At 38.9% G+C, this 27,738-nt stretch overlaps 1 protein-coding gene across 2 annotated transcripts; it reads right to left on the minus strand.

The window, feature by feature from the left end:
* Positions 1 to 5,482: 5,482 nt before the first annotated feature.
* Positions 5,483 to 27,214, minus strand: LOC130915383 (dysbindin-A-like). 2 transcript variants are annotated; one of them, XM_057835363.1, is made up of 11 exons: positions 27,026 to 27,214; positions 23,884 to 23,946; positions 20,273 to 20,323; positions 20,143 to 20,203; positions 19,239 to 19,371; positions 16,984 to 17,116; positions 16,687 to 16,709; positions 16,439 to 16,585; positions 15,051 to 15,176; positions 10,908 to 11,163; positions 5,483 to 5,961 (listed from the first exon to the last, which is right to left on the minus strand). In XM_057835363.1, exons 1-11 carry the CDS (start codon positions 27,079 to 27,081, stop codon positions 5,757 to 5,759), a joined length of 1,254 nt encoding a protein of 417 aa, XP_057691346.1. In that variant the 5' UTR covers positions 27,082 to 27,214; the 3' UTR covers positions 5,483 to 5,756. The 2 variants fall into 2 exon arrangements, with proteins under 2 accessions (XP_057691346.1, XP_057691347.1); XM_057835364.1 differs by lacking the exon at positions 5,483 to 5,961 and adding an exon at positions 6,882 to 7,662.
* Between the last annotated feature and the right edge of the window lie 524 nt (positions 27,215 to 27,738).

Below are 27,738 nucleotides of genomic sequence, written 5' to 3' on the forward strand. Positions count from 1 at the left end.
AATGCAAACTGTGACATGTGATTTATCTTTCGTTCCCTAAATCTTAACCATCCTGCCCTTGGTGAAGGCTAGGGATTAGCAGCTCGGAAATACGACCAATATGGGCAGCCAAGTAGCACCGACATCTTAGTAGGATCTGAAGAATTCTAAGTCAACTGCTCCAGAGAAGTGATGAAGAGGAACCATTTTTTATATGTTTTAACGAGTCTCTGTGGATGCTAGGTGCCCTCGGCTAGAATCCTTAAAGAACAAGACAAAGCAGGGTCCACACAAGACCACATACAATAGTGGGGCACTGGCAAGCAAACAAAAACATTTTTAGCATGTACCTTTAATAAAAAAGCCAGAAATAGCGCTTTAAACTACCGTATTGACCCGAATATAAGACGGTGTTTTTTGCATTGAAATAAGATTGAAAAAGAGGGGGTCGTCTTATATTCGCAGTATAGACATTATACCCATTCACAACGCTAGATGGAGCCAGATATCATTGAAGCAATGTTCTGTCATGATAGATCTCAGCTACTCTCCCCATTCACGACGCTAGATGGCGCCAGATATAATTGAAGCGATGTTCTGTGATGACAGATCTCAGCTACTCTCAAGTTTTACCAGTTTGCATGATTTTATGGCAATGTTTTTCCTTATTCAGATTTGTTTCAAGACTACAGTTACAGTTAGACTTCACATTCATGGTTAATGCACTTATTGCAATTTTGTTGTTTTATCACATCACAATTGATCGGTTTATTTACATTTCAAAAACCAGAAGCCATTCATTTACGAATGCGATTGCACTTTAGATTACATATTTAAATGTTCCGATTTTAAGATTTGAATGAGGTAAAAAAAACATGCTTTTTCTCTCAAATTTATTGTGATAATCATGTTTCGGATGTACTGTAATTATTTTCTGTATAAAAATTCATTTGGTGTTCAAAAAGTTTTTTCAAACTTGAGTCTTGAAAAAGAGGGGGTCGTCTTATAATCAGGGCCGTCTTACATTCGGGCCAATACGGTATATATAATTGAACCAAAATAAAAGTTTCTGCAAAAAAGTGACCTTTTTTTCCCCAGCCATCGTTGCCAGCCTTGTTGATAGTCAATTCACTCTGCTCCTGCTCATCAACTTCCATCTGTCCTTCTCTCTTCCAATACTCAACTGCTCTACTTTCTCTGGACAGAAATGGGGATATATTAATGTTGCTGTTATGCAATAAATCAGTGTTTCTCAACTGTTGGGTTGAGACCTAAAAGTGGTTTATGTTGCCGAGGTGGATTACCTAGGTTTGAGATATTTATTTCGAGTGATGACGTGACTCGCAGCCCCCTGCCTCCATATACTCAAAAATGGACCCAAATGGGTGCCATTTATTTGTGCTACTTTTGTGCTAGTTGTTGGGACACCCTTGTTATGGAGAGAGTTGGTACGCTCAATCAGCTGCGACAGTGAGGCTGCAATTGACGTCAAAATTAATATCTTAAAATAGGATCTACAGTGCCTTGCAAAAGTATTCGGCCCCCTTGAACCTTGCAACCTTTCGCCACATTTCAGGCTTCAAACAAAGATATAAAATGTTAATTTTTTGTCAAGAATCAACAACAAGTGGGACACAATTGTGAAGTGGAACAAAATTTATTGGATAATTTAAACTTTTTTAACAAATAAAAAACTGAAAAGTGGGGCGTGCAATATTATTTGGCCCCCTTGCGTTAATACTTTGTAGCACCATCTTTTTGCTCCAATTACAGCTGCAAGTCGCTTGGGGTATGTTTCTATCAGTTTTGCACATCGAGAGACTGACATTCTTGCCCATTCTTCCTTGCAAAACAGCTCGAGCTCAGTGAGGTTGGATGGAGAGTGTTTGTGAACAGCAGTCTTCAGCTCTTTCCAGATTCTCGATTGGATTCAGGTCTGGACTTTGACTTGGCCATTCTAACACCTGGATACGTTTATTTTTGAACCATTCCATTGTGGATTTGGCTTTATGTTTTGGATCATTCCTGTCCTGTTGGAAGATAATCTCCGTCCCAGTCTCAGGTCTTGTGCAGATACCAACAGGTTTTCTTCCAGAATGTTCCTGTATTTGGCTGCATCCATCTTCCCGTCAATTTTAACCATCTTCCCTGTCCCTGCTGAAGAAAAGCAGGCCCAAACCATGATGCTGCCACCACCATGTTTGACAGTGGGGATGGTGTGTTCAGGGTGATGAGCTGTGTTGCTTTTACGCCAAACATATCGTTTTGCATTGTGGCCAAAAAGTTCAATTTTGGTTTCATCTGACCAGAGCACCTTCTTCCACATGTTTGGTGTGTCTCCCAGGTGGCTTGTGGCAAACTTTAAACGAGACTTTTTATGGATATCTTTGAGAAATGGCTTTCTTCTTGCCACTCTTCCATAAAGGCCAGATTTGTGCAGTGTACGACTGATTGTTGTCCTATGGACACACTCTCCCACCTCAGCTGTAGATCTCTGGAGTTCATCCAGAGTGATCATGGGCCTCTTGGCTGCATCTCTGATCAGTTTTCTCCTTGTTTGAGAAGAAAGTTTGGAAGGACGGCCGGGTCTTGGTAGATTTACAGTGGTCTGATGCTCCTTCTATTTCAATATGATGGCTTGCACAGTGCTCCTTGAGATGTTTAAAGCTTGGGAAATCTTTTTGTATCCAAATCCGGCTTTATACTTCTCCACAACAGTATCTCGGACCTGCCTGGTGTGTTCCTTGGTTTTCATAATGCTCTCTGCACTTTAAACAGAACCCTGAGACTATCACAGAGCAGGTGCATTTATACGGAGACTTGATTACACACAGGTGGATTCTATTTATCATCATCGGTCATTTAGGACATTGGATCATTCAGAGATCCTCACTGAACTTCTGGAGTGAGTTTGCTGCACTGAAAGTAAAGGGGCCGAATAATATTGCACGCCCCACTTTTCAGTTTTTTGTTAAAAAAGTTTAAATTATCCAATAAATGTTGTTCTCTTCACGATTGTGTCCCACTTGTTGATTCTTGACAAAAAAAATTAAATTTCATATCTTTATGTTTGAAGCCTGAAATGTGGCGAAAGGATGCAAGATTCAAGGGGGCCGAATACTTTTGCAAGGCACTGTATAAAACGATAACACCACAAACGAATGGCACCATTGCGGTCCTCAAAATTAATCTCCAAAACAATAGCACAAACTTTTTACAGCACAAACGAATCATAAACGATTGACACCATTTTTCATAAAAGTGGGGGCTGGTTGACCTCAGATTGACCTATAAAACAAGAATACAGGTAGTCCCCAGTTTACGACGTACCCGACTTTACGACAGCACAGTCTTTTTTTTTTTTGCATGCTTTTATCTTGGTGCAGAAAGCGTAAAGCAGGTAGTACTAATGGCACATGAATAAGAGCACATGTACATATGAACGTATTTGCGCACAAACGAGGAAATGCACATTTGCTCCCACGAGACAGGGCAAACATTATACCTGCCAGTCTGCGTGCTTATTAATTGTTGCTTGTGAAGCATCCACAGAGGCAACATCTGTGTATTACACCTTTTGTACCGTTTGTGTTTTTTCAATTGTGGTCGAATACTTGGTGAGAGTTTATGTGATTGTTTTTGATGATATGCGGACGCTAACTGATAGATGCTAATCCTTTGTGTGGATTTTATTGCTGTATCAGCAGCTACAGTGGTATGAAAAAGTATCGACTTTTAGGAATTTCGAACATTTCTGCATAAAATCACCATCAAAATGTGATTTGATCTTTGTCAAAACCAGACAGATGATAAAACAGTGTTTGCTTTAACTAAAACCACCCAGACATTTATGTTTCCATATTTTAATGAGCACAGTATGCAAACAATGACAGAAGGGGGGGAGGGGAAAGTGAACCTTCTGCCTAAGGAGACAAACTGTAACCAATTTTTACCAAACAATTTACAGTAGGACAAATAAGAATTTAGTGAAACACTAATTGTGCAAGTTCTCCCACTTGAAAATATTAGAGAGGCCTGTAATTGTCAACATAGGTAAACCTCAACCACGAGAGACAGAATGTGGAAAATAACAGAACATCAAATTGTTTGACTTTTTAAGAATTTATTTGCAAATCATGGTGGAAAATAAGTATTTAGTCAATACCAAAAGTTCATCTCAATACTTTGTTATGTCCCCTTTGTTGGCAATAACGGAGGACAAAAGTTTTCTGTAACTTCACAAGCTTTTCATACACTGTTGCTGGTATTTTGGCACATTCCTCCATGCAGATCTCCTTTAGAGCAGTGATGTTGCAGTGACGCCCTCCACAGATTTTGGATGGGGTTGAGATCTGGAGACTGGCTAGGCCACTCCAGGACCTTGAAATGCTTCTTACGAAGCCACTCCTTTGTTGCCCTGGCTGTGTGTTTGGGATCCTTGTCATACTGAAAGACCCAGCCACGTCTCATCTTCAATGCCCTTGCTGATGGAAGGAGATTTTCACTCAAAATCTCTCGATACATGGCCCCATTAATTCTTTCCTTTACACAGATCAGTCGTCCTGGTCCCTTTGCAGAAAAACAGCCCCAAAGCATGAGGTTTCCACCCCCATGCTTTACGTATGGTGCAATTCAGTATTCCTTCTCCTCCAAACACGAGAACCTGTGTTTCTACAAAAATGTTCTAGTTTGGTTTCAATCTGACCATAACACATTCTCCCAGTCCTATTCTGGATCATCCAAATGCTCTCTAGCGAACCGCAGACGGGCCTGGATGTGTACTTTCTTCAGCAAGGGGACACGTCTGGCAGTGCAGGATTTGAGTCCCTGACGGCACATTGTGTTACTGGTAGTAGCCTTTGTTACTGTGGTCCCAGCTCTCTGTAGGTCATTCACTAGTTCCCCCCGTGTGGTTCTGGGATTTTTGCTTACCGTTCTTGTTATCAGTTTGACGCCACGGGGTGCGATCTTGCATGGAGCCCCAGATCGAGGGAGATTATCAATGGTCTTGTAGGTCTTCCATTTTCTAACAATTGCTCCCACAGTTGATTTCTTTACACCAAGCGTTTTACCTAATGCAGATTCAGTCTTCCCAGCCTGGTGCAGGTCTACAATTTTCTCTGGTGTCCTTCGACAGCTCTTTGGTCTTGGCCATAGTGGAGTTTGGAGTGTAACCGACGGAGGTTGCGGACAGGTGTCTTTTATACCGATAATGAGTTAAAACAGGTGCCATTAATACAGGTAACGAGTGGAGCCTCGTTAGAAGAAGTTAGACCTCTTTGACAGGCCGAAATCTTGTTTGTAGGTGACCAAATACTTATTTTCCACTCTTAATTTGGAAATAAATTGTTTAAAAATCCAAAAATGTGATTTTCAATTTTTTTCCACATTCTGTCTCTCTTGGTTGAGGTTTACCCATGTTGACAATTACAGGCCTCTCTAATCTTTCCAAGTAGGAGAACTTGCACAATTGGTGTTTGACTAAATACTTATTTGCTCCATTGTAAGTCAGGTGTGTCCCCAATTACTGATGAGTGGTTTAAAGCTGCCCTGCCCACTATAAAACACACACCTGGTAAGAATTGTCTTGATGGGAAGCATTGTCTGATGTGCATCATGGCTCAGTCAAAAACCTGCGATCAAGGATTGTTCATTTGTATAAAGCTGGGAAAGGACACAAAACCATCTCTAAAAGCTTGGATATCGATGATGATGATCAATCGACAGTCAGAGAAGTTGTCTGCAAATGGAAAGAGTTTGGCATTGTTGCTTCTCTCTCAAGGAGTGGCCGTCCACCAAAGATGACACCAAGAGTTCAGTGGAGAATACTCAGAGAGGTAAAAATGAATCCTACATTGTCTGCTAACAGACTTGCAGAAATCACTGGCACAGTCCAATATCTCTGTGCACATATCAACACATATGAAACTATGGACAAGATTGGTGCTCATGAGAGGACTCCACGGAGGAAGCCACTGCTGTCTAAAAGAAAAAAAAACAAAACGTTCGTTTAATGTTCACAAAAAGGCACTTGGACACTACACAGACATTTTGGCAAAATATTTTATGGAATGATGAAACCGAACTTGAATTGTTTGGGAGTAACACACAAGGTCGTGTGGAGGAAAAAATGGAGCAGCTCGCCAACATCAACACCTCGTCCCCACCGTGAAGCATGGTGTAGGGACCATCATGATTTGGGGCTGTTTTGCTTTGTCAGGGCCAGGACAACTTGCAATCATTAATGGAAGAATGAATTCAAAAGTTTATCAGGATATTTTCAAGGAAAACCTGAGGCCGCCTGTCAGACAGTTTAAGCTAAAAAGAGGATGGACAGCGATTCATGCCAGACATCTTAGGAATCTGACTGAACTACAGCAGTTTTGTGAGAAGAATGGGCCAAGATTTAGTCCTGAACGATGTGCCAGACTGATCTGCAGCTACAGGAAGTGTCTGGTTGAAGTTATTGCTGCCAAAGGGGTGTGAGGGTTACAAAATATTAAATGTGATGGTTCACTTACTTATCTCTCCCCCCACCGTCATTATTTGCATACTATCCTTATTAAAACATGGAAATCGCAGACATGTTTTTTGATCTGTGTGATTTTGACAAAGATCAAATCACATTTGATGATTTCATGCAGAAATGTGAGAAATTCCAAAGCGTTCAGATACTTTTTCATACCACTATAGTTATTAACGCAAATTTGAATTGCTGTTATTGAAGGTGAAACTGATTATTATTTTAGTTTCATTCTGCAAGTGTTGATGTCATGAGCAGCTGAATTAAGTCAGCAAACCACACGGACATCTGACAACATTTCGGAGCTTAGCTCGCTGTCTAGCTAGGACTTAGCTCCAACATCTTTGTTTTTGGATATTTTAAGATTTAGGGGTACTTAAAGGGGTTGAGTCAGACTTCCGTGGAAATTTCAGTTACGTCGCAGAGCGTAGGAACGGAACTTGTTCGTAACCCGGGGACTACCTGTATCAGAAACGATAGTAGCACAAATAAGTACAAATGATTGACACCATTTTATATACATTTGTGTCTGATGGGGGGACAACTTCACAGAGGTTATAACTTAAGACAGCAATAATCGTCCATTCAACATTTGTGATTAATTTATTTAAATACTGGCTTACCAGCAGTTGGCATACAAAGTGTGCTTGGAAAAAAATTGCCACAGTTTCCAATAAAACAGCATAAGGTCAAGTAGAAATATACAGGACAATCTTCAATAAAGTTCAACATCCAGAATTTGGTCACAGTGCTCAAACAAACCATAATCACACATGCAAGATATGGAGAAAGATATAATAGGTTTGGAAGACAGATTTATCCAGCTTGATATATGACAAGCACCCAGGACCAAAATGTGCTTTGGGTCTTTGGTAAATTGTATCCAATATGTATTTTGAACACAATAATTGATTCAACATAATTAAGGGCAAAGGTTCACAATTGCCTCACAACTCCAAAAGAGTGAGCATTTTCTCTGTTGTGCTTTCTCCCACAAATCCAAAGTTTAGCTTAACTGGTAAAATGTCTGCCACTGTGAGTAGCTGTCTTATGAGCCCTGCAACTAAAACGGTGTACACTGCCTGATGTCCAAAGTCAAATGGTAGATGTTCCAGCTTTCCCACGACCCACGTGAAAACGCATGTCATGAGGGAGTGGGTCTGAAAAGGGGATAGCCGGAAGAGTCACTGTCAGTATAGTGTTCTCTAATTATTTTAACATTTGTTTCTAAATAATATAATTCATTAATGTTCCTAAAGAGCCGAGGACGTGTTACAGTGGTACATAATTCTAGATGTAGAGAAGTGTTATAAATACATTTAAGTATTATTTAAAATTGTCTTAATATTGTGTCCAATAATCATTTTTATTTGATTTGACAAGTTGCACTTCAACTTCTCACTATACTAGCTGTGGTAATATTGCTACTGCTGCTAATTTAGTCTACATGCTGCAAAAGTCAAAAATATTGTCAGCGTACACACAAACGCAAAGCAGATTACGAAATATGAAGAGGTTAATTTCCAAAATGCTATAAATGCAGGATACTTTTGCGGAGCATAAACAAGTTTTCCCCCTGAAACAATTACCATAATTGGCCGAGTTTGAACATGTTGGATACATGTACAAAATAGAATGTTTTTCAAAAATCTTTTTCACCAGGTAGTTTTAATGAAAATAGTTTTTAATATGTTCATGATTCCTTCAAAAAAAATGTTTGCTTTAATGAATAACTGACTTAATCATAAATTCTCAAGCCATACTCTTTTGTAAAGATAGTTAATACTGCATATATATTTATAATGAACATGAGTACAAGGATTGTCTCTGTAAATTGTCAGCCACCTCAAACCAGCTGGAGCAAAGCAAATGTAAATTGTATCGATTCAGTCAACGCAATACAAAAGTGTGCACGTCTAAAAATGGATGAAACTGACATAACAATGTATTGGAAGAAGACAAAAAAAAAAAACAAAAAAAAAAGATTAAACTAGGTTTTGAGGACGTAGAGGTCCATAATGTTATATTTGGTTCTTTAACTAAGAACATTAAAGCAGTGATCCCCAACCACCGGTCAATAATAAATCATTTGTTAAAACCGCAATCTGGGCTGTGCCTCTTGAAACCTCAATATCCCTGTCTACTCTACTGACTAATCCGAGCAAAGATTTGCGTACGTCTCCTCCAGTGGTTGACCGTCATTACTGGGGTGTCTGCACACCTATAGCAGCCCAGCGTCAGTCAATGTAAATAGTCATGTTAGCTGCTGTTGGCTGTGTGCGGTGACATCTTTTTGACGGGAAAAAGGCCACCTGCTAGAGAAAAGCAATATTTGGAAATTTTACGTATATCGGTATTGGCCTTTTTTTGTTTTTTTTAAAACCCAACCAGCGAAAATGAAAAAAATTCTGCTGCTCCTCCCTCTCCTGCCTGCTGTCTCCTGCACTAGTATTCACCCTGTCCTCTGATTGGTTAAATGGTAATGGTAAATGAGGTTACACTTGGATATAGACGTTCCACTATTTAAGGCCCTCAAAGTGCTTCACACTATATCCTCATCTACTTACTGGTGATGCAGCACCAAGAGCAACGTGGGGCTGAGTATCTTGCTCATGGATACTTAGATGAGGTCATCAGGGCTTTCTTTTCTGTGAAAAATTTCAGAGCTATTTATTTAACTCATTTGCTCACAAAAACGTAGAAATACGTTCTATTTTTAATTGTTTCAGTGTCCCAAAGACCTATAAATACGTCTTTTTTCATAAGAGACATCTCTGGGTTCTGATTCAACTGAGATCTAAAGCACAGAACTGAAAATCCATTTTAAAGCAATGAAACTGGCCATTGGAGGACAGTAGCGCATTTAGTAAGACCCGCAACCCAATTCAACGGCAACGAACGGCCGGCACCCCGGCGGAAGGATACCAGGCGCTGGACGACCGAGCAGAACAACCGGGACCACCAGTGCAGCGGACGATGTTGTTGAGTCCGTGCCGCTCGCCGAGCAGACCCCACAGAGACTCAGAAAAATCCATATTTAAGAGACGGGCGGCGATGAAGGAAAAGTTTACCCGGCTGTTGTGGCGACAACAACGTCATCTCTCAGTTAGTTATGTGTAAATAAATTGGTACTTTGCTATCAAAAGCTCTATTTGTCTTGTTTATGTTATTTTGTAAAAGGAAAACATTATTCAAAAGCAAAACATTATTCAGATGTTTGGGATGTAACTGAAGCAAAAAATAGCGGTGTTAAAGTCAATGTTTAAAATGTATGATTTCACAAAAAGCTCAACTTCTCTTTTTTCATCAGAAATTGGAAAATTGCTCAAACTAAGCTATTTTCTAATGCTGATTTCTAAAGAATTGAAAAAGATATGAACTTACTTTTTTTCCTGCTGAAAGAAGAGAGTCTAATCTTTCTTTTGGTGGGTTCCCTGTTTATATAGAAATAGAACAGAATTTTCTGTGGACCTTGCAAAATCAGTCAAAATCCAGCAAAACGACTGGGAGCGAAGGGCCTTGCTCCGGTGAAAATGGCTGGGAGTGAATGAGTGAACCTTTCTGAGTCTAGGAAATTGAGGGACTTATGGAGCTTTTATTTTCTCTGTTTTTCGATTTAATAAACATATTTTAGGCATTTCAATGAAGTTCAGTGTTTGCATTATTCAATTACACTTTAACTGCAAATGAATATCGGCTCCAAAAATCTTATCGGCCCCTCGAACAACTAATAATCAGTATCGGTCCTGAAATACTCTTCTTGGTCGATCTTTACAACCAACTCCATTCTGCATAATATGTGGGTAAAAGCTAGCAAACGCGGCAACAAAAGCGAAAAGTACTGACTACTGACAACATAATACCTCATGGCCGACCGCATTGCTAAAGCCAAGAAACCTTTCACGACTGGAGAAGAACTCATTATGCCTTCGACCAAGGATATTTACCGTTTTAGTTTTAGAAGAGGCCACTTTTAAAAAAAGATCTATTCAGTGTGTGGAGAGTTATTTTCCCTGCACTTAATTTTCGTTTTTAGCCCCGTCATTTTATAATTACTGTAACTTTCTGTCACACATTATTCAGGTCCGTGGTGCAAAAAAGTTTGGGGACCACTGTTTTAAAGCATAAGAGGCCTTTAAGTGTTGTCCTTGCTTACCTTTCATTTTAGAAAGAAACCGTGACAGAAATCTATTTTGCAGGGAAACCAAAGACACATCCGTATAAATAAATGACATGCACTCGTTCGATGCATTTTTGATTTGTCTATTGCATTGTTTTTAGGCTAGAAACACAACTTATGTCGGCTAAGCATGTTGTATAAAGTTCAAGTTGGCGGGTTGGGGGGGCAGTAAAGGTTATGGTGTTTAACCCTTGAGACATACAAAGGGCAGGGTTGTTCAGTTACCCGCACGGTATGTCCTCTGGCGAGTCACTGTCATCAGAAGCCCGGACTCTGTCAAGATCCTGCAGGCCAACTAAAGTCATGTCTAGCTGAACGTCCTCCTCGTCTAATTGCACCACGGGCTCGTCGCTGTCCTCACTCTGGCAGTCTTCATCTTGGACATGTTCAGAAACTTTGTCTGAAGAATGGTTTTCCAGGTCCGGGACTCGGCTCAGTGGACTGCTCAAGGATTCCCAAGAGCCCGACTTCAGATCTGGACCTGTTTAGCATGACAAGTACAGCTGTACATATTGTTGCCAGATGGGTCTGTTATAAATGTACTATGTATGTATGGTATGTATGCAGGGATTGGCAGTATTTACAATACAGTGGTACCTTGACATCCTATCTTTTCGACATCTGACATAAAAATTGACTCGCAACTTGTCTCGACTATATGACAACATGCTCCAAATACGACGATTTATGACAGCGCCGCAATTTCATTGAGTTACTGCAGGACTGAAACAGCTAATTTTCTTGTGAGAGAAATCAACTTTTTTTTTTAACCACTAATGCAGTGACAATTCTTTCTAATAAATCACCCATTCAACTGCAATAAAGAAAACAAATTAAAAATATTTAAATTAAAAAAAAAAAAAAAGTATTACGTGTCATTTGAAAGCTATCTTAGTGCAGAATATGAAATAGGTGAGAAACCCAACACCATTTTTGTTTTCTGCCAATTAGTGCCCATCAAAAGTTGATTTGATTCAAAATGAATTATCCTGTCCTGCAAAGTGCGCATGTTAGCAAATTTGAAGCCAAATAATTCATTGCAAAGTAGATTTTTCATAACGGGTGTCATTTTAAAGCTATTCTTCGTGTAAAATCTGAAGTATGCGAGAGTAACGCAAAAAATCTTTATTTACATGTTGAACATGACACAATTTATTTTGAAATATGCAGCGGAAGAACGTTCGCTAAGTTTCTAACCGTAGCTTAACACCCAGTAAAAGTAATTCAATTTTCGTCATGCAATTGGTGTCAGGAATGTATTTTTTTTTTCTTCACGCATCGTTTGCAAATGCTGTAAACCATCGAGTTTTCATGTTTGAAGTGTCATCTTTTGACAGCAAGTTCGCATTTTGGAGAAGACTGCCAATGTTTTGTAGCATGCTAAAGTGGTTAGTACATTGTCTTTTTTCCATTAGCCTCAATGCTAACATTTCAAACTGTTATTTCCTTATTTTGCATGTCTGAACTTTAATTCTATGGCGTGTTGATGACCAATAAACATCTATGAAAGGAACGGAGTCTTATATGCAATCAACAAGCATGTGCGCCAAGTGTACGCAGGCACGCTCACGGCGATAAATCACAGCTGGGAAAATTACAACCCTCATTTTTATTTACCATGTGATTAATTGGTTTATTGCATATAGCCACAGACATAGTTGTTTACATAGTATGCAAGATCATTTATCAATGTGGATTTTGAGTAAGAGTAAATTAGAGAAAATTATCGATGGGAAAATTGCCTTGGAAAGAATGTATTTGGGAAACACAAAATAAAGTTTTTTCTTTAATAGAGATACAGGCTCTATGTTTTGTAGTTTGCCTTGATACAAGTACGAACTATGTACAGTGGGGAGAACAACTATTTGATACACTCACAATGGGAAAACCCATTGGCAGTGTATCAAATACTTTCTCTCCCCACTGTATTTGGTATTGTATTAGGAAATGTGTTCAATGTATTTTTTTGCCTATACGTGTATAAATGTTTGTATTATATGTAAACAACTGATGTAGTCTGCAAACAAGCACAGTCTTCAAAACCATGAAATGTTTGCTGCAAGGGAACTTTATACTTAAATATAATGATATTTTTCAGACTAAGTTGCATTTTGGGGGAGCTATTTATAATTGAGCAGAAACCAAAACCAAACATTATACGCTAAAGTAATAATAGTAAAGTGTACAGTGGTATGAAAAAGTATCTCAACCTTTTGGAATTTCACACATTCTGCATAAAATTACCATCAAATGTGATCTGATCTTTGTCAAAATCACACAGATGAAAAAAACTGTCTGCTTTAACTATAACCACCCAAACATTTATAGGTTTTCATATTTCAATGAGGATAGTACGCAAATAATGACAGAAGGGGGAGGGGGGGGGGGGCGCAAATAAGTGAACCATAACATTTAATATTTAGAGGCCCCCCATTTGGCAGCAATAACTTCAACCAGATGCTTCCTGTTGCTGCTGATCAGTCTGGCACATTGATCAGGACTAATCTTGGCCCATTCTTCTCTACAAAACTGCTGTAGTTCAGTGAGATTCCTGGGATGTCTGGTATGAATCGATGTCTTTAGGTCATGCCACAGCATGTCAATAGGGTCCAAGTCTGGACTTTGACTTGGCCACTCCAGAAAGTGTATTTTGTTCTTCTGAAACCATTCTGAAGTTGATTTACTTTTGTGTTTTGGATCATTGTCTTGTTGCAGCATCTATCCTCTTTTTAGCTTCAACTGTCTGACATATGGCTTCAGGTTTTCCTGCAAAACATCCTGATAAACTTTTGAATTCATTCTTCCATTAATTATTGCAAGTTGTCCAGGCCCTGAGGCAGCAAAACAGCCACAAATCATGATGCTCCCTCTACCATGCTTCACGGTGGGAATGAGGTGTTGATGTTGGTGAGCTGTTCTTTTTTCCTCCACACATGACATTGTGTGTTACTCTCAAACAATTCAACTTTGGTTTCATCAGTCCACAAAATATTTTGCCATAACTTCTGTGGAGTGTCCAAGTGCCTTTTGCCAACATTAAACGACCAACCCCTTTTTTTTTTTTTTTTTTTTAAGACAGCTTCCTTTGTGGAGTCCTCCCATGAACACCATTCTTTGCCATAATTTTACATATAGTTGATGTGTGCATAGAGATATTGGACTGTGGCAGTGGTTTCTGTGAGACTTTAGCAGACACTCTAGGGTTCTTTTTTTACCTCTGAGTATTCTGCGCTGAACTCTTGGCGTCATCTTTGGTAGACAACCACTCCTTGGGAGAGAAGCAACAGTGCCAAACGCTCTCCATTTGTAGGCAACTTCTCTGACTGTTGATTGATGAATATCTAGACTTTTAGGGATGGGTTTGTGTCCTTTCCCAGCTTTATACAAATTAACAATCCTTGATCGCAGATCTTCAGACAGCTTTTTTGACCGAGCCATGATGCACATCAGACAATGCTTCTCATAAAGAAAATTCTTACCAGGTGTTTATTTTATAGTTGGCAAGTCAGCTTTAAACCACTCATCAGTGATTGATTGGGCACACACCTCACTTAAATTGTTTGGTAAAAAGTGTTTTCATTTGCCGTTTACGCCTCCTTAGGCATAGGGTTCACGTATTTTTCCCTCTTCTGTCATTGTTTGCCTGCTATCCTCATTAAAATATGAAAACCTATAAATGTTTGGGTGGTTTTAGTTAAAGCAGACACTGTTTTTACATCTGTGTGATTTTGACAAAGATCAGATCACATTTGATGGTGATTTTTTTGCAGAAATGTGAGAAATTCCAAAAGGTTCACTTTTTCATTACTCTGTATGTTAGGCCTACTGAACAACAAGCAGAACACTATCAAATATTCTGTAAAGTAACAATGTTAAATTTAATTCGGGTTTCAGAACTCTACCTTCGAAATTCCCAGGCCCTTCGCCATTATCACTGTCTTGTTGCGCTTGCCAGAGCATGCAGTGAAGCAGGGCATGATTTGCCCACCTAGCCAATCATCATCATATTTCCAACAGTGTCATCACCCCTTTCCCTCCCCACTCTGCTCTCTCCAGGCAGGCAGGTGATGTGTGTGAAAAATCAGACAACTTGCGCTTCATTCCACCAAATTGTAGTAACGCGCCCCTTCACATCCTTAGTAACTGTAACGACGTTGCAAAGATGGACCAAGTGATTACTCACTACTGAAAAAAATCTCCGTCAGAAACACTGTTATACTTTAACGCCGTTATTAACACTGGTCGCAGGCCCAACCAAGCTATAAAAACAAGTGCGACTTACAGTCCAGAAAATAGAGTACATTTTAAAGGCCATCATTTGAGACATGGTCTATTACTGTTATTAGTTGTTCAGAGTAAGTGACTTGCCTGAGGTGAGTGATGAACCAGAGGTTAAATCATCAGCAGAGTTCAAAAAGTCATCCAAAGCCTCCTGGTCTGAGAGGTTGGTTATTGTCACTTGATCTAGAACCACCACATCCGAGTCTGTCGGTTCTTCAGTCATGTATACAAACAGACAACATACATGAAACATTTGAGCGAAACTCAAGTAAAACCAAATACATTTCAGGCACATATATACACATCGATGTGGTAGAAAAGTTATTCTGGAGTGATTTTTGATAAGGTTAACAGAAAAGCTCATGTACAGTAAAACAAAGTAAACTATAAAGAAGCTTTTCAGTCCTGACTAAAGCAAAACACATTCTTGACCATAAATCACTTCACATTCCCCACTGCATAAATCACATTAGATTCTTCACTGTTCTCTAATCCTGCCATATTTACTCTACTGTGCATAGGCCTGCGAGTTACAGTTCTAAATATACAATCCCTAGCAAAAAGCATGGAATCACCAGTCTCTGACGAGCACTCACCCAGACATTTTATCACAAACTTGGATAAAAAGGTTGAAAATTAATGAATTAGTTCAAAACTGCAACTCTTTAGCATTCAGAAACACTGAAAGAAATGAGTATAAAAAAAACATTGTGGTGGTCAGTAAATGTTAATTTTATAGAGCAAGTGCAGGGAAATATATATGAAATTACTCCATTCTGAGGAAAAAAATATGGAATCTGGAGAAACAAATAACAATCAAAACACATCTCTAGTATTTAGCAGCACCACCTCTGGCTTTTATGACAGCTTGCAGTCTATGAGGCATGGATTTGATGAGTATTCTTTATCAATTTGGTGCCAACTCTCTTTGATTGCAGTTGCCAGATGATCCTTACAGGTCGGAGCCTTGCTGTGGACCATTTTTCCCCCCATTTCCACCACAGGTTTTCAATAGGGTTGAGATCTGGGCAATTTGCAGGCCATGACATTGACTGGATGAGTCTTTCTATAAGGAACGCTTTAACAGCTTTAGCCCTGTGGCATGATGCATTGTCATCTTGGTAAATGACAAACATATTTTCAATTGAAGGGATAAGAAAGCCGTCTAAAATTTCAATGTAAACTTGTGCATTTATTGACGATTTAACCACAGCTATCTCCCCAGTGCCTTTGCCTGACATGCAGCCCCATATCATGAAGTACTGAGGGAATTTTGATGTCTTCTTCAGGCAGTCATCTTTGTAAATCTCACTGGAACAGCACTAAACGTTCCAGCATCATCACCTTGTCCACTGCATTCTTGACACCTTGTCCAATGCATATTCTTGACTCTTGATAAGGTGAGTGCTCGTCCGAGATTGGCAATTCCATACTTTTTGCTAGGGGTTGTACAATAAATTCACTGTCCCGTTTACCTCTGTGCTGAAGATATCCAGTTGAGCGGTATTTTTCCAGGTCTTGGTTAAAGGCTTCTTCAAAGACTTTTTGCCGTTCCCTCAGTTTCTGCTGCCTGGCCTGTTCAAGCTTGGAAACTTTCTGAGCATGTTCGGCATTCAGCTCCACTACAAACATGGAAACACCCCATTTTGTCAACATTATAAACATAATCCAATGTACATAATCAATTTAAGAGACTTTTTGTGAACCGCCAGTATCTACTTGCCTTCTAATGCCTCCAATTCTCTCCTGTAAAGACAAATTAGTTCCCATTACATTAATCAACATGGCTTGTGTTAAGTGAAAAAGGTTGAGTGGATTTCAATTTTTTTTTTACTATTAAGTGAGGCATTTTGAAACTTGCATGAAAGCCCTCAGAAGACTTACTCAAATACATAAGCATTTCAAAAATTGAGTTGACATCTATCAACTACTGACATCTACTCATAAGTATAGTAGGCCTACTTTATATCAAGACTGGAAAAAGCAATATGCATATGAATAAATGACATGGAGAACACACCTCTTTTTTTTCTTATAGATTTCTAGTTGGTCGATGTGTTGCTGCTTTAGTGTCTGCTGTTCACACTGATAGCACAATGTTTCCAAGTAGACCAGCCTGCTCTCCATCTCCTCAAAGTCACCTTCCAGATGAGCTGAACATGAAAACACATTCTTTGACTGACGCTATGCACAAAATTAGCTTTACATCCTAATTTGCAGAGAACAACAATTTCTATTCATGCAAATTTTCCCTGTGAACTCATCATCAACTTCCCTCTTGTAATACTCTGCATTAACAACTAGGTGTGGGAACCTCTGGTTACCCAACGATACGATGCTCACAAAAACTATCTCACGATGTGGCGATACAACAATTATTGATACACGAGTGAGGAAATCATTCTATGATATTCTACAATGCAGCTAAAAAAACACGTCCTTGTGCTGTGAATTAAAGAGTTTATCACTAATAGAAGTCCAATTATGGGTGTGTATTGCCTCATATCTGGAAATACGGTTTGTAGGTCACGATTCGATTCGGATACTACACTTGAAGACGAGTACCGCGATATTTGAATATCACTTTAGAAAAAAATTAAAACGGACATAAAAGTATAGGCAGAGTTTGACTTTGTGGGATGGGGGAGGCAAAACATGACACAAAGAAATTTCAAATATCTTGCTTCCTCTGGTATAGTTTTGGCTTAGCGAAGCAAAAGGACAGTCTTCAAGGTGCTAGTCACATGATCTGTTCGAAAAATAATTTTGACCCATTATGAAATACTTTTTAGGATTCTTAATTCATTTTTGTTGTTTGTTTGATTCCTTTATAACTTTTATAGAAAACATTTTACCAGTCAAGTCTTTATTTAAAAAAAAAAAAAAAAAATCACATGTGTAGGAAAGTGACAGTGACATTTTTCAGTCAGTGGGGGGGGGGGGGGGGTGTCACTGCCAGTCTCAGTCTTCAATCGCTGCGTATGTATGAAAGTACATTTATTCAATTTATTCCTGAAACCTCATCCAGCACTTAAGTAAAAAGCTTTTTGTTTTATGTTTGAACAACATATGGCACTCATTTGAACATTTTTCTTTTTTTAATGCAAATTTGCTTTAGTACAAACCTGGTTAAATGTAGGATTCGAAATACGCCATGCCTCCGTTTTTGCTGTAAAAGCCAAAATGAGCAGAAATTTCAGATGACTAATCCGAGTAAAACGACTGGAAGTACCCGGTCCGCCATTGCTAAAGTGTGCCGTCCGAAGCACACAGCCAACAGCAGCTTAAATTTTACAGTTTACATTGACCGAGGCTGGGCTGCTATATCCATGTAAACACAAACCCAGTAATTTCGGCCAACCACAAGTGGGCAACGTACACAAATCTCTACTCGAATTAGTCAAATGGTGTTGTTACTTCAACAGACTGCAAGGCAATGCTGCTGCGCGCTGCCAACTACTCGATGGGAATAAAAGTGCGGTCACTGAATTGTTTATTTCCAAAAAAAAAACACGCGTTTCAAGATCGATAGTTTTTTTTAATCGATGCGAGAATTGCGTGACGTAATATATCTCAGAATCGATTTTTTAAACACCCCAATGTCCAATCCATTTTAACTGCGAGGGTGAACAAATGTTCATCCGCTGCCATCCCTCCCACTTTATGCGGATTGGACGTCTATGGGTGTCAGTGGCGGCAAATTCCAAGCGTTCCACGGGCCTTTTCGGGTCGCTTCCTGTTGATTTGGGTTACTGAAAAGAAAGTGACTCAAGAATGTCCCCAAATGAATAGGAAGTGACTCAAAATGAACAGGAAGTGACTTGTAAGTGCCCACAAGACTAGCTCTGAATGCTCTGGTTTCAGTGCCATTGGCGACGCTAGACATCCAATCCAGTCAAAATGAATTGGATGTCTAGCGTCGTCAATGGCAGCCAGAGAGCTAACGTTGACAATATTCTAATGGAAGATTTTGGTGGCAACCTGTTGGTTCCTTTAAAAAAAAAAAAAAAAAAAACAGTGGCGCCTTTTTAAAACAATACACTGTATCTATTCTTGGTGGGAGCATACAGATAACCTTTTGAGCTACAAAGTATCGCAATATATCACCTTTTCGATATACTGTCACACCCCTATTAACATAACAATCAAACATTGGGGGCAAAAAATATTTCTGCGCACTACAACGACAACTTGAGCGTAGGAGTTTGTGGACTGCAAGACAGGATTATAAACACTGGCTAAAAGCTCAAATGGATTCTTATAGTGTAGACAAACCTATTGAGGTAGTGATGGCGTCAAGTTCACTGATAAAAGCAGGCAAGCTTTGTAGTTGTTCCTGTAGTTGTGTCAGTGCTGATCGTCTCTTCTCCCAGTGCGCGGACAGCATCACCACGTCCCCGTCGACAGCCTGACAAAGCCAGAAAGAAAGTAAGTGCTATGACAGAGCGGAACACTGTTTGCAATATGCACTTATTTTGTGAAAATTCACACGATGCATGTTTGTATTTTTATTAGCCCAAAAGTCACAGTGCCCTAATAACTCATTTTCTACAAAAAAACAATTCATTCCCAATAGAACAGTCTTAACAACCACTCCACTCATGTAGATGTTCAACTCAGACCCACATTAAGAGCTATTTGTGGCCGCCATAAAAATAGTTAACAGGAAGCGGCCCAGAATTACTCCAAAAACAGGAGGAAGTGAACCAGAAATGCCCCAAAGTCAAAAGAAAGTGAAGCACAATTGCTCCGGTTATCAACACCAAGTGACCTAAAATTAATAGGAAGTGACCCGTAAATGCTACGAAATGAACAGAAGAAAAGCAGAATTGCCGCAATATGAACAGGAACTGACCCAAAATCCATGGGAATTTATCGCCTGCCTTTCAATTTCTCCAGAAATTTGATTTTATAGTGAATATAATGCTTTTTCAGACAAGGAACAGTATTTGAATTTCAGCAACCTGTCATGGGCATGACCATTAATACATAGTTTTCATGTCCTGAGAAGAATAAAACACTTCAGGACAAAAATCTTCACCGAGGATTTCATAATGTATGTATCAAAGGTGTAATGAGACTTAACACTTCACTCAACACATTTTGACTGCATCATAATGGGACCTAAAAAGGGAATATTGTGTCATCTGTGTAGAAGAAATACAAGAATGGAACATACCTCCGCTACCTGAGCACAGTCTTTTGTTTTTTTGTGGAGCAGGAACCAACTCTCTTCATAGCTACAAAAACACATTTTATACCGTTAGCACAACCACACAATGCAGTCTAGCTGTTTGTCCTGTCTGTACCTGTTGAGGATGTCGAGTCCAGCACTGCAATGATGAAGATTTTCTTCATACCTGAGCAAGAAAATTCCATAAGTATAGACATGTTTTCCACGTAAATGCCCAAATCCAGGGGTCGGCAACACATGTTTTTAGAGCCGCACGCGGCTCTTTAGCGCTGCCCTAGTGGCTCCCAGGAGAGTTTCAAAAATGTTTGAAAATGGAAAAAAGATGGTTTCTGTAGGAGGACAAACATTACACAATCTTAACGTTGTCCAATGCTGTAAAAATGTGTTGAATAATATAACATTTCAACATTTCTGTCAACGAAGATTTGCGTCAAAGCGTGCAACGCACGTTTTTATCAGCAGGGTGGCTGTTGTAAACAAACAACACCGGCGGCTATATGTTGGGACATGGATTCCAAAGAGGGGGAAAAAAAACTGAGGGGAATAGAGGATTCAATATTTCTTGGGCCGAATCAATTTTCTGAATGTTTGCTCTGTAGCGAGAAGTTTTCAAATCACAAAAGGAGTAATGTGGAAAGACATTTGCAGGGAAGGCATACTACTTTTGCAGCCGAGTATCCAGTAAGTGCGATTGCATTACTTCTGGACAAAATAAGAGGAGTGCAAAAATAGATTTAAAAAGTGTATTGCATCATGCATGGAAAATAAACATTTAATTATGAATGCTCTTTATGTATTTATAGCCAACTATGTCATTTTGATAGTGGGCTAATATAGACACATACAACATGTGTTGCCTTCATTATAATGCTTTTATAAGGCTTTTTTTCAACATTTTTGGTTGCCGACCCCTGCCCTAATCTGTTCCAAGCCCTCCACAATTCAGACATAAATATTTTATAATGCATCAAAATATGCAAGAAATACATGTTATAATTAGATGATTGCACAATAAATGAATAAACATAAAATTTGTTGTGCATCATGTAAAAAAAAAAAAATAAATTGAGAAATGAAAAAAAGATAATACTCATGTAAACCTGTCAGAACACGAGGAGCGGATGAAGACGCTGGGATACACTTTCAGTAGAGGTCCGGCTTAGCCAATTGGATGCCAGTAATGCTAGGCTATATAGCCAGTGGCAGAGCAGCTTTAAGTATGTTACGTTCAGTAAATTCAGGGAGCTGCAAGTCCCAGCCATACTGTATTTTTGCCTTTCATGTCCTGAACTTTCTTTCATACAGTGGGGAGAACAAGTATTTGATACACTGCCGATTTTGCTGGTTTTCCCACTTGCAAGCCATGTAGAGGTCTGTAATTTGTATCATAAGTTCTCTTCAACTGTGAGGGACGGAATCTAATACAAAAATCCAGAAAATCACATTGTATAATTTTTAAATAATAAATTTGTATTTAACTGCATGAAATAAGTATTTGATACATTACAAACTAGAAAATATTTCGGCTCTCAGTTCTTAAAGAACCCCTCCTGTTCTCCGCTCATTACCGGAAGTAACTGCACCTGTTTGAACTTGTTACCTGTATAAAAGACACCTGTTCACATGCTCAAACAAACAAACTCCAACCTCTCCACAATGGCCAAGACCAAAGAGCTGTGTAAGGACATCAGGGATAAAATAATAGACCTGCACAAGGCTGGATGGGCTACAGGAAAATAAGCAAGCAGCTTGGTGAGAAGGTAACAACTGTTGGAGGGATTATTAGAAGATGGAAGAAGTTCAAGTTGACGGTCAATCTGCCTCGTTCTGGGGCTCCATGCAAGATCTCACCTCGTGGGGCATCACTGATCATGAGAAAGGTGAGGGATCAGCCCAGAACTACACGGCAGGACCTGGTCAACGACCTGAAGAGAGCTGGAACCACAGTCTCGAAGAAAACCATCGGAAACACATTACGCCGTCATGGATTAAAATCCTACAGTGCACGCAAGGTCCCGCTGCTAAAGCCAGTGCATGTCCAGACACGTCTGAAGTTTGCCACTGACCATCTGGATGATCCAGAGGAGCAATGGGAGAAGGCCATGTGGTCGGATGAGACCAAAATTGAACTTTTTGGTCTAAACTCGGCTTTTCGTGTTTGGAGGGAAAAAGAAGGATGAGTAAAACCCCAAGAACACCATCCCAACCGTGAAACATGGAGGAGGAAACATCATTTTTTGGGGCTGCTTCTCTACCAAGGGTACAGGACGACTGCACCGTAGGGGAGGATGGATGCGGCTATGTATCACCAGATCTTGGCTGACAACCTCCTCCCTTCAGTGAGAGCCCTGAAGATGGGTCGTGGCTGGGTCTTCCAGCATGACAACGACCCAAAGCACACAGCCAAGGCAACTAAAGAGTGGCTCCGTAAGAAGCATCTTAAGGTCCTGGAGTGGCCTAGCCAGTCACTAGATCTGAACCCGATAGAAAATCTATGGAGGGAGCTGAAAGTCCGTGTTGCCCGGCAGCAGCCCTGAAAACTGAAGGCTCTGGAGAAGATCTGCATGGAGGAGTGGGCCAAAATCCCTGCTGCAGTGTGTGCAAACCTTGTCAAGGACTACAGGAAACGTTTGGTATCTGTAATAGCAAACAAAGGTTTCTGTACCAAATATTAAGTTCGATTTTTGTGATGTATCAAATACTTATTTCATGCAATTAAATGCAAATTTATTATTTAAAAATCATTGTAAGATGTGCTTTAATGCTTTTGCACAATAACAGTATTTACAATAACAGTATTTACAATAATTAATGCAATTATGTGTGTTTAAAACTAGGTGTTATGATTATGTTTTGTCATGTAACAGTCTATTCACTTGTGCTTTAGTGTTTACACAATGAAAAGAGTAAAGTTTGTGTTTAAAGTAAACGTCACCATAATGTTTCATTCTAGTTTCTGTTCTCAGTAAATGATACAATAACAGCTATTTCTCGATAAAACAAAACTTACGCATGTGCAATGAATGCTTTCCCACTTTTCAATAAAAGGCTGCGCTCCTCAGGGGGAAAGTTAGAGAAGCTTGTTGTGAGCCACTCGCTCCGCATCAACTTTCCTACCTTTACGTCAGCGTAAAACCTTATCTCTGTCTCCGTTCTGATTCTCTCTCCGCCCTCCCTCAGGTCCTTTATTAATTTCTTAGTACAATAGTAGGTTTAGACCCAACAATCATACAACGTGATTTTCTGTTTTTTTGTATTTAGATTCCGTCCCTCACAGTTGAAGAGAACTTATGATACAAATTACAGACCTCTACATGCTTTGCAAGTGGGAAAACCAGCAAAATCGGCAGTGTATCAAATACTTGTTCTCCCCACTGTATCAAATAAGAAACCTCAAAATCGGGGCTTCCCTGTGATTTTTTTTTTTTCATGTACCTATACTGGATGGATTTATCAAGCAGTATGGCAGGTGAAGAAGTGAAAATTGGCGTTTTCTTTGCTAATTTTGGGAGTTTTGAATTAATTTTTCTGCACTAAATGGAGGCCTACACAGACCAAACCCATCTAAGAACACTCCCATGCACATATAGTACAACTGTGTAAAATTTCAGCCGTTTCAGAGTCTGCAGAGAACGAACACACACACACAAAGTTCCATTTAGGTATAAGTGTAAATATAGAGAGAGAGGTTGTATGAAAAGAGTTTTTACAGTAAATTGAACTTACCTGGATTTCCTCCTGCTGCTACTACTTTTGGATTCCTTTGATTTGTCGCCAAGTGTTTTCAAGCTATTGGAAGGGAAAGTGAATGATCAAGAATTTTACAAAACAAATTATACAAACTTATTATAGTGATTTCCTTCCCAGTGAAGAAAAAACGGTCTACAGATCCAGTATTTCACACTTCAATGCTCGAGAAAAATTTGGCATATAAATGCTCTGCTTGCTTGTATTTAATTGGTTGGTCGCCCCCTAGTGGAGTTGTAATGTAACTAGGGCTGCAGCTATCGAATATTTTAGTAGTTGATTAACCATGAACTAGTTAGTGAGTAATCTGATTAGGAACTAGGGCTGCAGCTATTGATTATTTTAGTAGTCGATTAATCGATGAACTAGTTAGTTTGAGTAATCGGATATGGAATATAAAAAATTGAAATACCTGAGCTGTGCCTCAAACAGTACAAAAAAAAAAAAAAAACGAATGAGGATCTGTGTACAACAAAAGAACATCTAGCTAACTTACAAAGCAAAAGGCCGCTATCTTAAATGCTATAAAATGCTAACGTTTTTAAAAAAAATTTTTTTTACAATGTTCTTAACAAATAGTTCAGACACATATTCCTACAAAAAATGGCTAAATATACCCATAAACTACTTTACGAATGCATTAAAAAAACATTAGCTCAAACAAAAACTTAGCTTATGTTCGTCTGAACAATACCTATTGATTCAGTCACGTGAAATGAGGCAGACTAGAGGGCAGTGTATCCACTAAAACTAAATGCAAACACCTTCGAAACAAACCATTAGAATACCACTTTAATTAAACGAATACTCGAAGCAGCAAAATTTAATTCAAATATTTTTCTAATCGAATACTCGAGTTAATCGATTAATCGTTGCAGCACTATTAGGAACATAAAAAATTAAAATACCTGAGCTAAGCCTGAGATGGTATAAAAAATTAAACTTAACAAATCATTCCAACATATTCCCACAAAAAAACAGCTAACTATAGCTATAAATTAAGAATGCATTAAAAAACATAATGGCTCAAACAAAAACTTTACAACCTGATGTTGGTCTTAACAGAGAGCAATTGGATTCAGCCATTTTAAGTGAGATATGTCATATTCACTGTTGCTGCTATAGGGTAGTATATTAACCCAATGAATAAAAATAAATGTACACACTTTCAAAACAAACCATTGCAACGCCACTTTGAATAAACGAACACTCGAAGCAGCAAAATTAATTCAAAGCTTTTTTCTAATTGAATTATCCGAAGTAATCGATTAATCATTGCGGCACTAGATGTAACTAATCTCAGTTCTGTTCAGCTGTCATCACAGGATGTCTTAAGTTCATAATGTTCAAACCCATTGCTAAACAAACGAGCCAACTTCGATAGCTATGGTATCACTGCAGTTCCAACTATTGACGCGTCGCTTGAGTTATATTCTGCATTTGTTACATGTTTCAGTTAGTTTACGTAGCAGTAATGTAACGTTACAAACTTCATTGTTATATTGCAAGTTGTGCTCTGCTCGTCAAATGAATACTTTGTAGTTTACACTTGTGTGATATTTATTATTTGATAGCATACTTTAATATACAGGTAGTCCCCGGGTTATGATGTACCCGACTTACAAGATTTCAACTTTATGACGCTGGAGTCTCGTCTGCCATTTTGTATCCAGTCAGTTTTTTCATTTTTGATTTTAGACGCGTAAAAAGTTCCTTATTTTTCCTTACAGTGTATTATTTTTTACTGTTTTGGGGAAATATGACTGTTCTGCCCTTTGGTGAAACGTTTATTTGATTATAATGTTGACTTTTGTTTTGTTATGCATGCTATTATTTTGGCTAAGGAAGCATAGAGCAGGTAGCACTGCCGCACGCGAGTAAGAGAGCATGTACACATGAAGAAGAACACATTTGCGCCAACAAAGAAGTGGCGCGGAGAGAGAGAGGGATCGCCATCTTGGCGAGGACAGTACAATGACATAATATATGTTTTTGGATAGTTATTTTGCGATTTAAGGGGTATTTAGAGGTGATTCAAGGGTTAATTCCAATTTACACTGAAATTCGGGTGGTTACGTCGCCAGCGTAGGAATGGAACTCATTCGTAACCCGAGACTACCTGTATTAGGGTCGTTTGAATTTCACAAATTCAGTGCTCTTGTCAAGCGAAATAAGACAACAGTGAAGCTCAATTAATAATTTTCATAGCTCTATTGTTTACACTTTTTAAAAATAAAAGCATTGAGTCTTTTTTCTGGCCTTTTTTGTACTGAAAATGAACTGAACGAAGCACTCGAAGAAACTAAACTTAACCAAAGTTAAATTTCAGTGTACTGTTACACCCCTAATAAGTGCCTGTAAGCCTCCTTAGACCAAGACCATATTATATATATATATTTTTAAAGTTATTCACCATTTACCATTTACAATGTTAATGAAAAAAATGTTTTCAGAATCAAAAAGGATCTAGTATTTTATTGAGCATTGATACAGAGTTAAACATTTTAAGTATTGTGACAATACTGTAAGACATTCTTTACAATAAAGACTTGATAAATGCAAGACTGATTTTGCGTGGCACCGCCCTCTGGTGGTAAAGGTATAGCAAGCGTGACGACCAACCCTTGTGGCAACCAAACCCTTTCTCCCTGACATATTACACTGCTTTATAACGTCATTTACCAATAATGCCACTTAAAACAACCTAAGGCAACTGGATTTCTTTCATGTTCAATAAGTGGTTCGCATTCACCAGCAAACTATGTCAGGCTTAACTGTTTAACCTACTTGGGTATACGTCACATGATTGTCAGCTGAGAGCAATAAGCAGCAATTGTACGTCAATGACAATAAGCTGTAACTTGCGTCCTTATAGCAAAACGCAAATAATAGCGAACGCACCCAATTATTCGTTTAAGTGTTAAAATTTATGTTAGAAAAAAGGGTTGGGAAACCAACATAAAGGCTTTGACTGACTGCTTCGACCCTATTTTGTTTCGCTTACCTCATGTAATGTTTTTCACATTGTCTGCAATAATACATGCGTTATCTAATCAAATATCCTTAAATTAAAAGGAACTTTAACAGAAAAGAATGGAAATGTAACATAAATTAGACGAACCCTGTTGTTAAATCCTGCTGCACCATGTGAAGTTTTTCTCTGAAGTTCTCAAACATGATTCCACGAAGCGGTTTATCCTCGGTGAGGATGCTGTCCTCTGAAACGGACTCGGTTCCCCGAACAGTAATGTAGGGTTCTTGTTGTGGAGCCTGCAGCACGTCTTCCCTAACTCTTCTTCTTTTGAGGAAATCTTAAGGCATCTGGATTCGAATACTGCCCTCACCTGGTGTAACAATTTCACGGCTTGTTGTAAATGCTCCATCAGTCGCTCTGAATAAAGGGTGAATAAATTAAGATTTCTCTAAAGTTAGACAAAAACGCATTCAACTTTTTTTGTGTATCATTAATTACCATGAATGAAAAATTCAAGAGCGCAGACTGCTAAATTCTATTTTTAAAATTTAATTTACATCTGTAAAAAGGAGTTATGGAATTTTCCCCAGTGTGTTTCATTCAAATTCAGTCTATAAATCATACCTGTCAACCCAAGGCCATTGGCAATCTTACAAATAGTGATGTATGCCCTTACAAATTGGTGACTAATCTTACAACGTTGTATATAGCGTGCATTATGAAACAAAAATTAAACTCAATTTTTTAAAATAATACAAATTTATTGGTAATATAGGGAATGGGACGTACTACGTCACTGTTTGGACGCGCCTCCATGCTGGCAATATGATTTACTTCCGGTTCGGCAGAGTCAATGCGGA

This window comes from Corythoichthys intestinalis, chromosome 4 (assembly GCF_030265065.1).
Source record: "Corythoichthys intestinalis isolate RoL2023-P3 chromosome 4, ASM3026506v1, whole genome shotgun sequence".
In the NCBI taxonomy this organism is placed as follows: domain Eukaryota; kingdom Metazoa; phylum Chordata; class Actinopteri; order Syngnathiformes; family Syngnathidae; genus Corythoichthys; species Corythoichthys intestinalis.

Coding starts and splice junctions, on each gene's coding strand:
- LOC130915383 (XM_057835363.1), bottom strand. CDS start 27,081: ATGTTTGAGAACTTCAGAGAAAAACTTCACATGGTGCAGCAGGATTTA. Junction 17,117..19,238: donor CGCCATCACTACCTCAATAG/GTTTGTCTACAC, acceptor TTTCATGTTCAG/CTCATCTGGAAGGTGACTTT. Junction 16,586..16,686: donor AGAATTGGAGGCATTAGAAG/GCAAGTAGATAC, acceptor CCATGTTTGTAG/TGGAGCTGAATGCCGAACAT.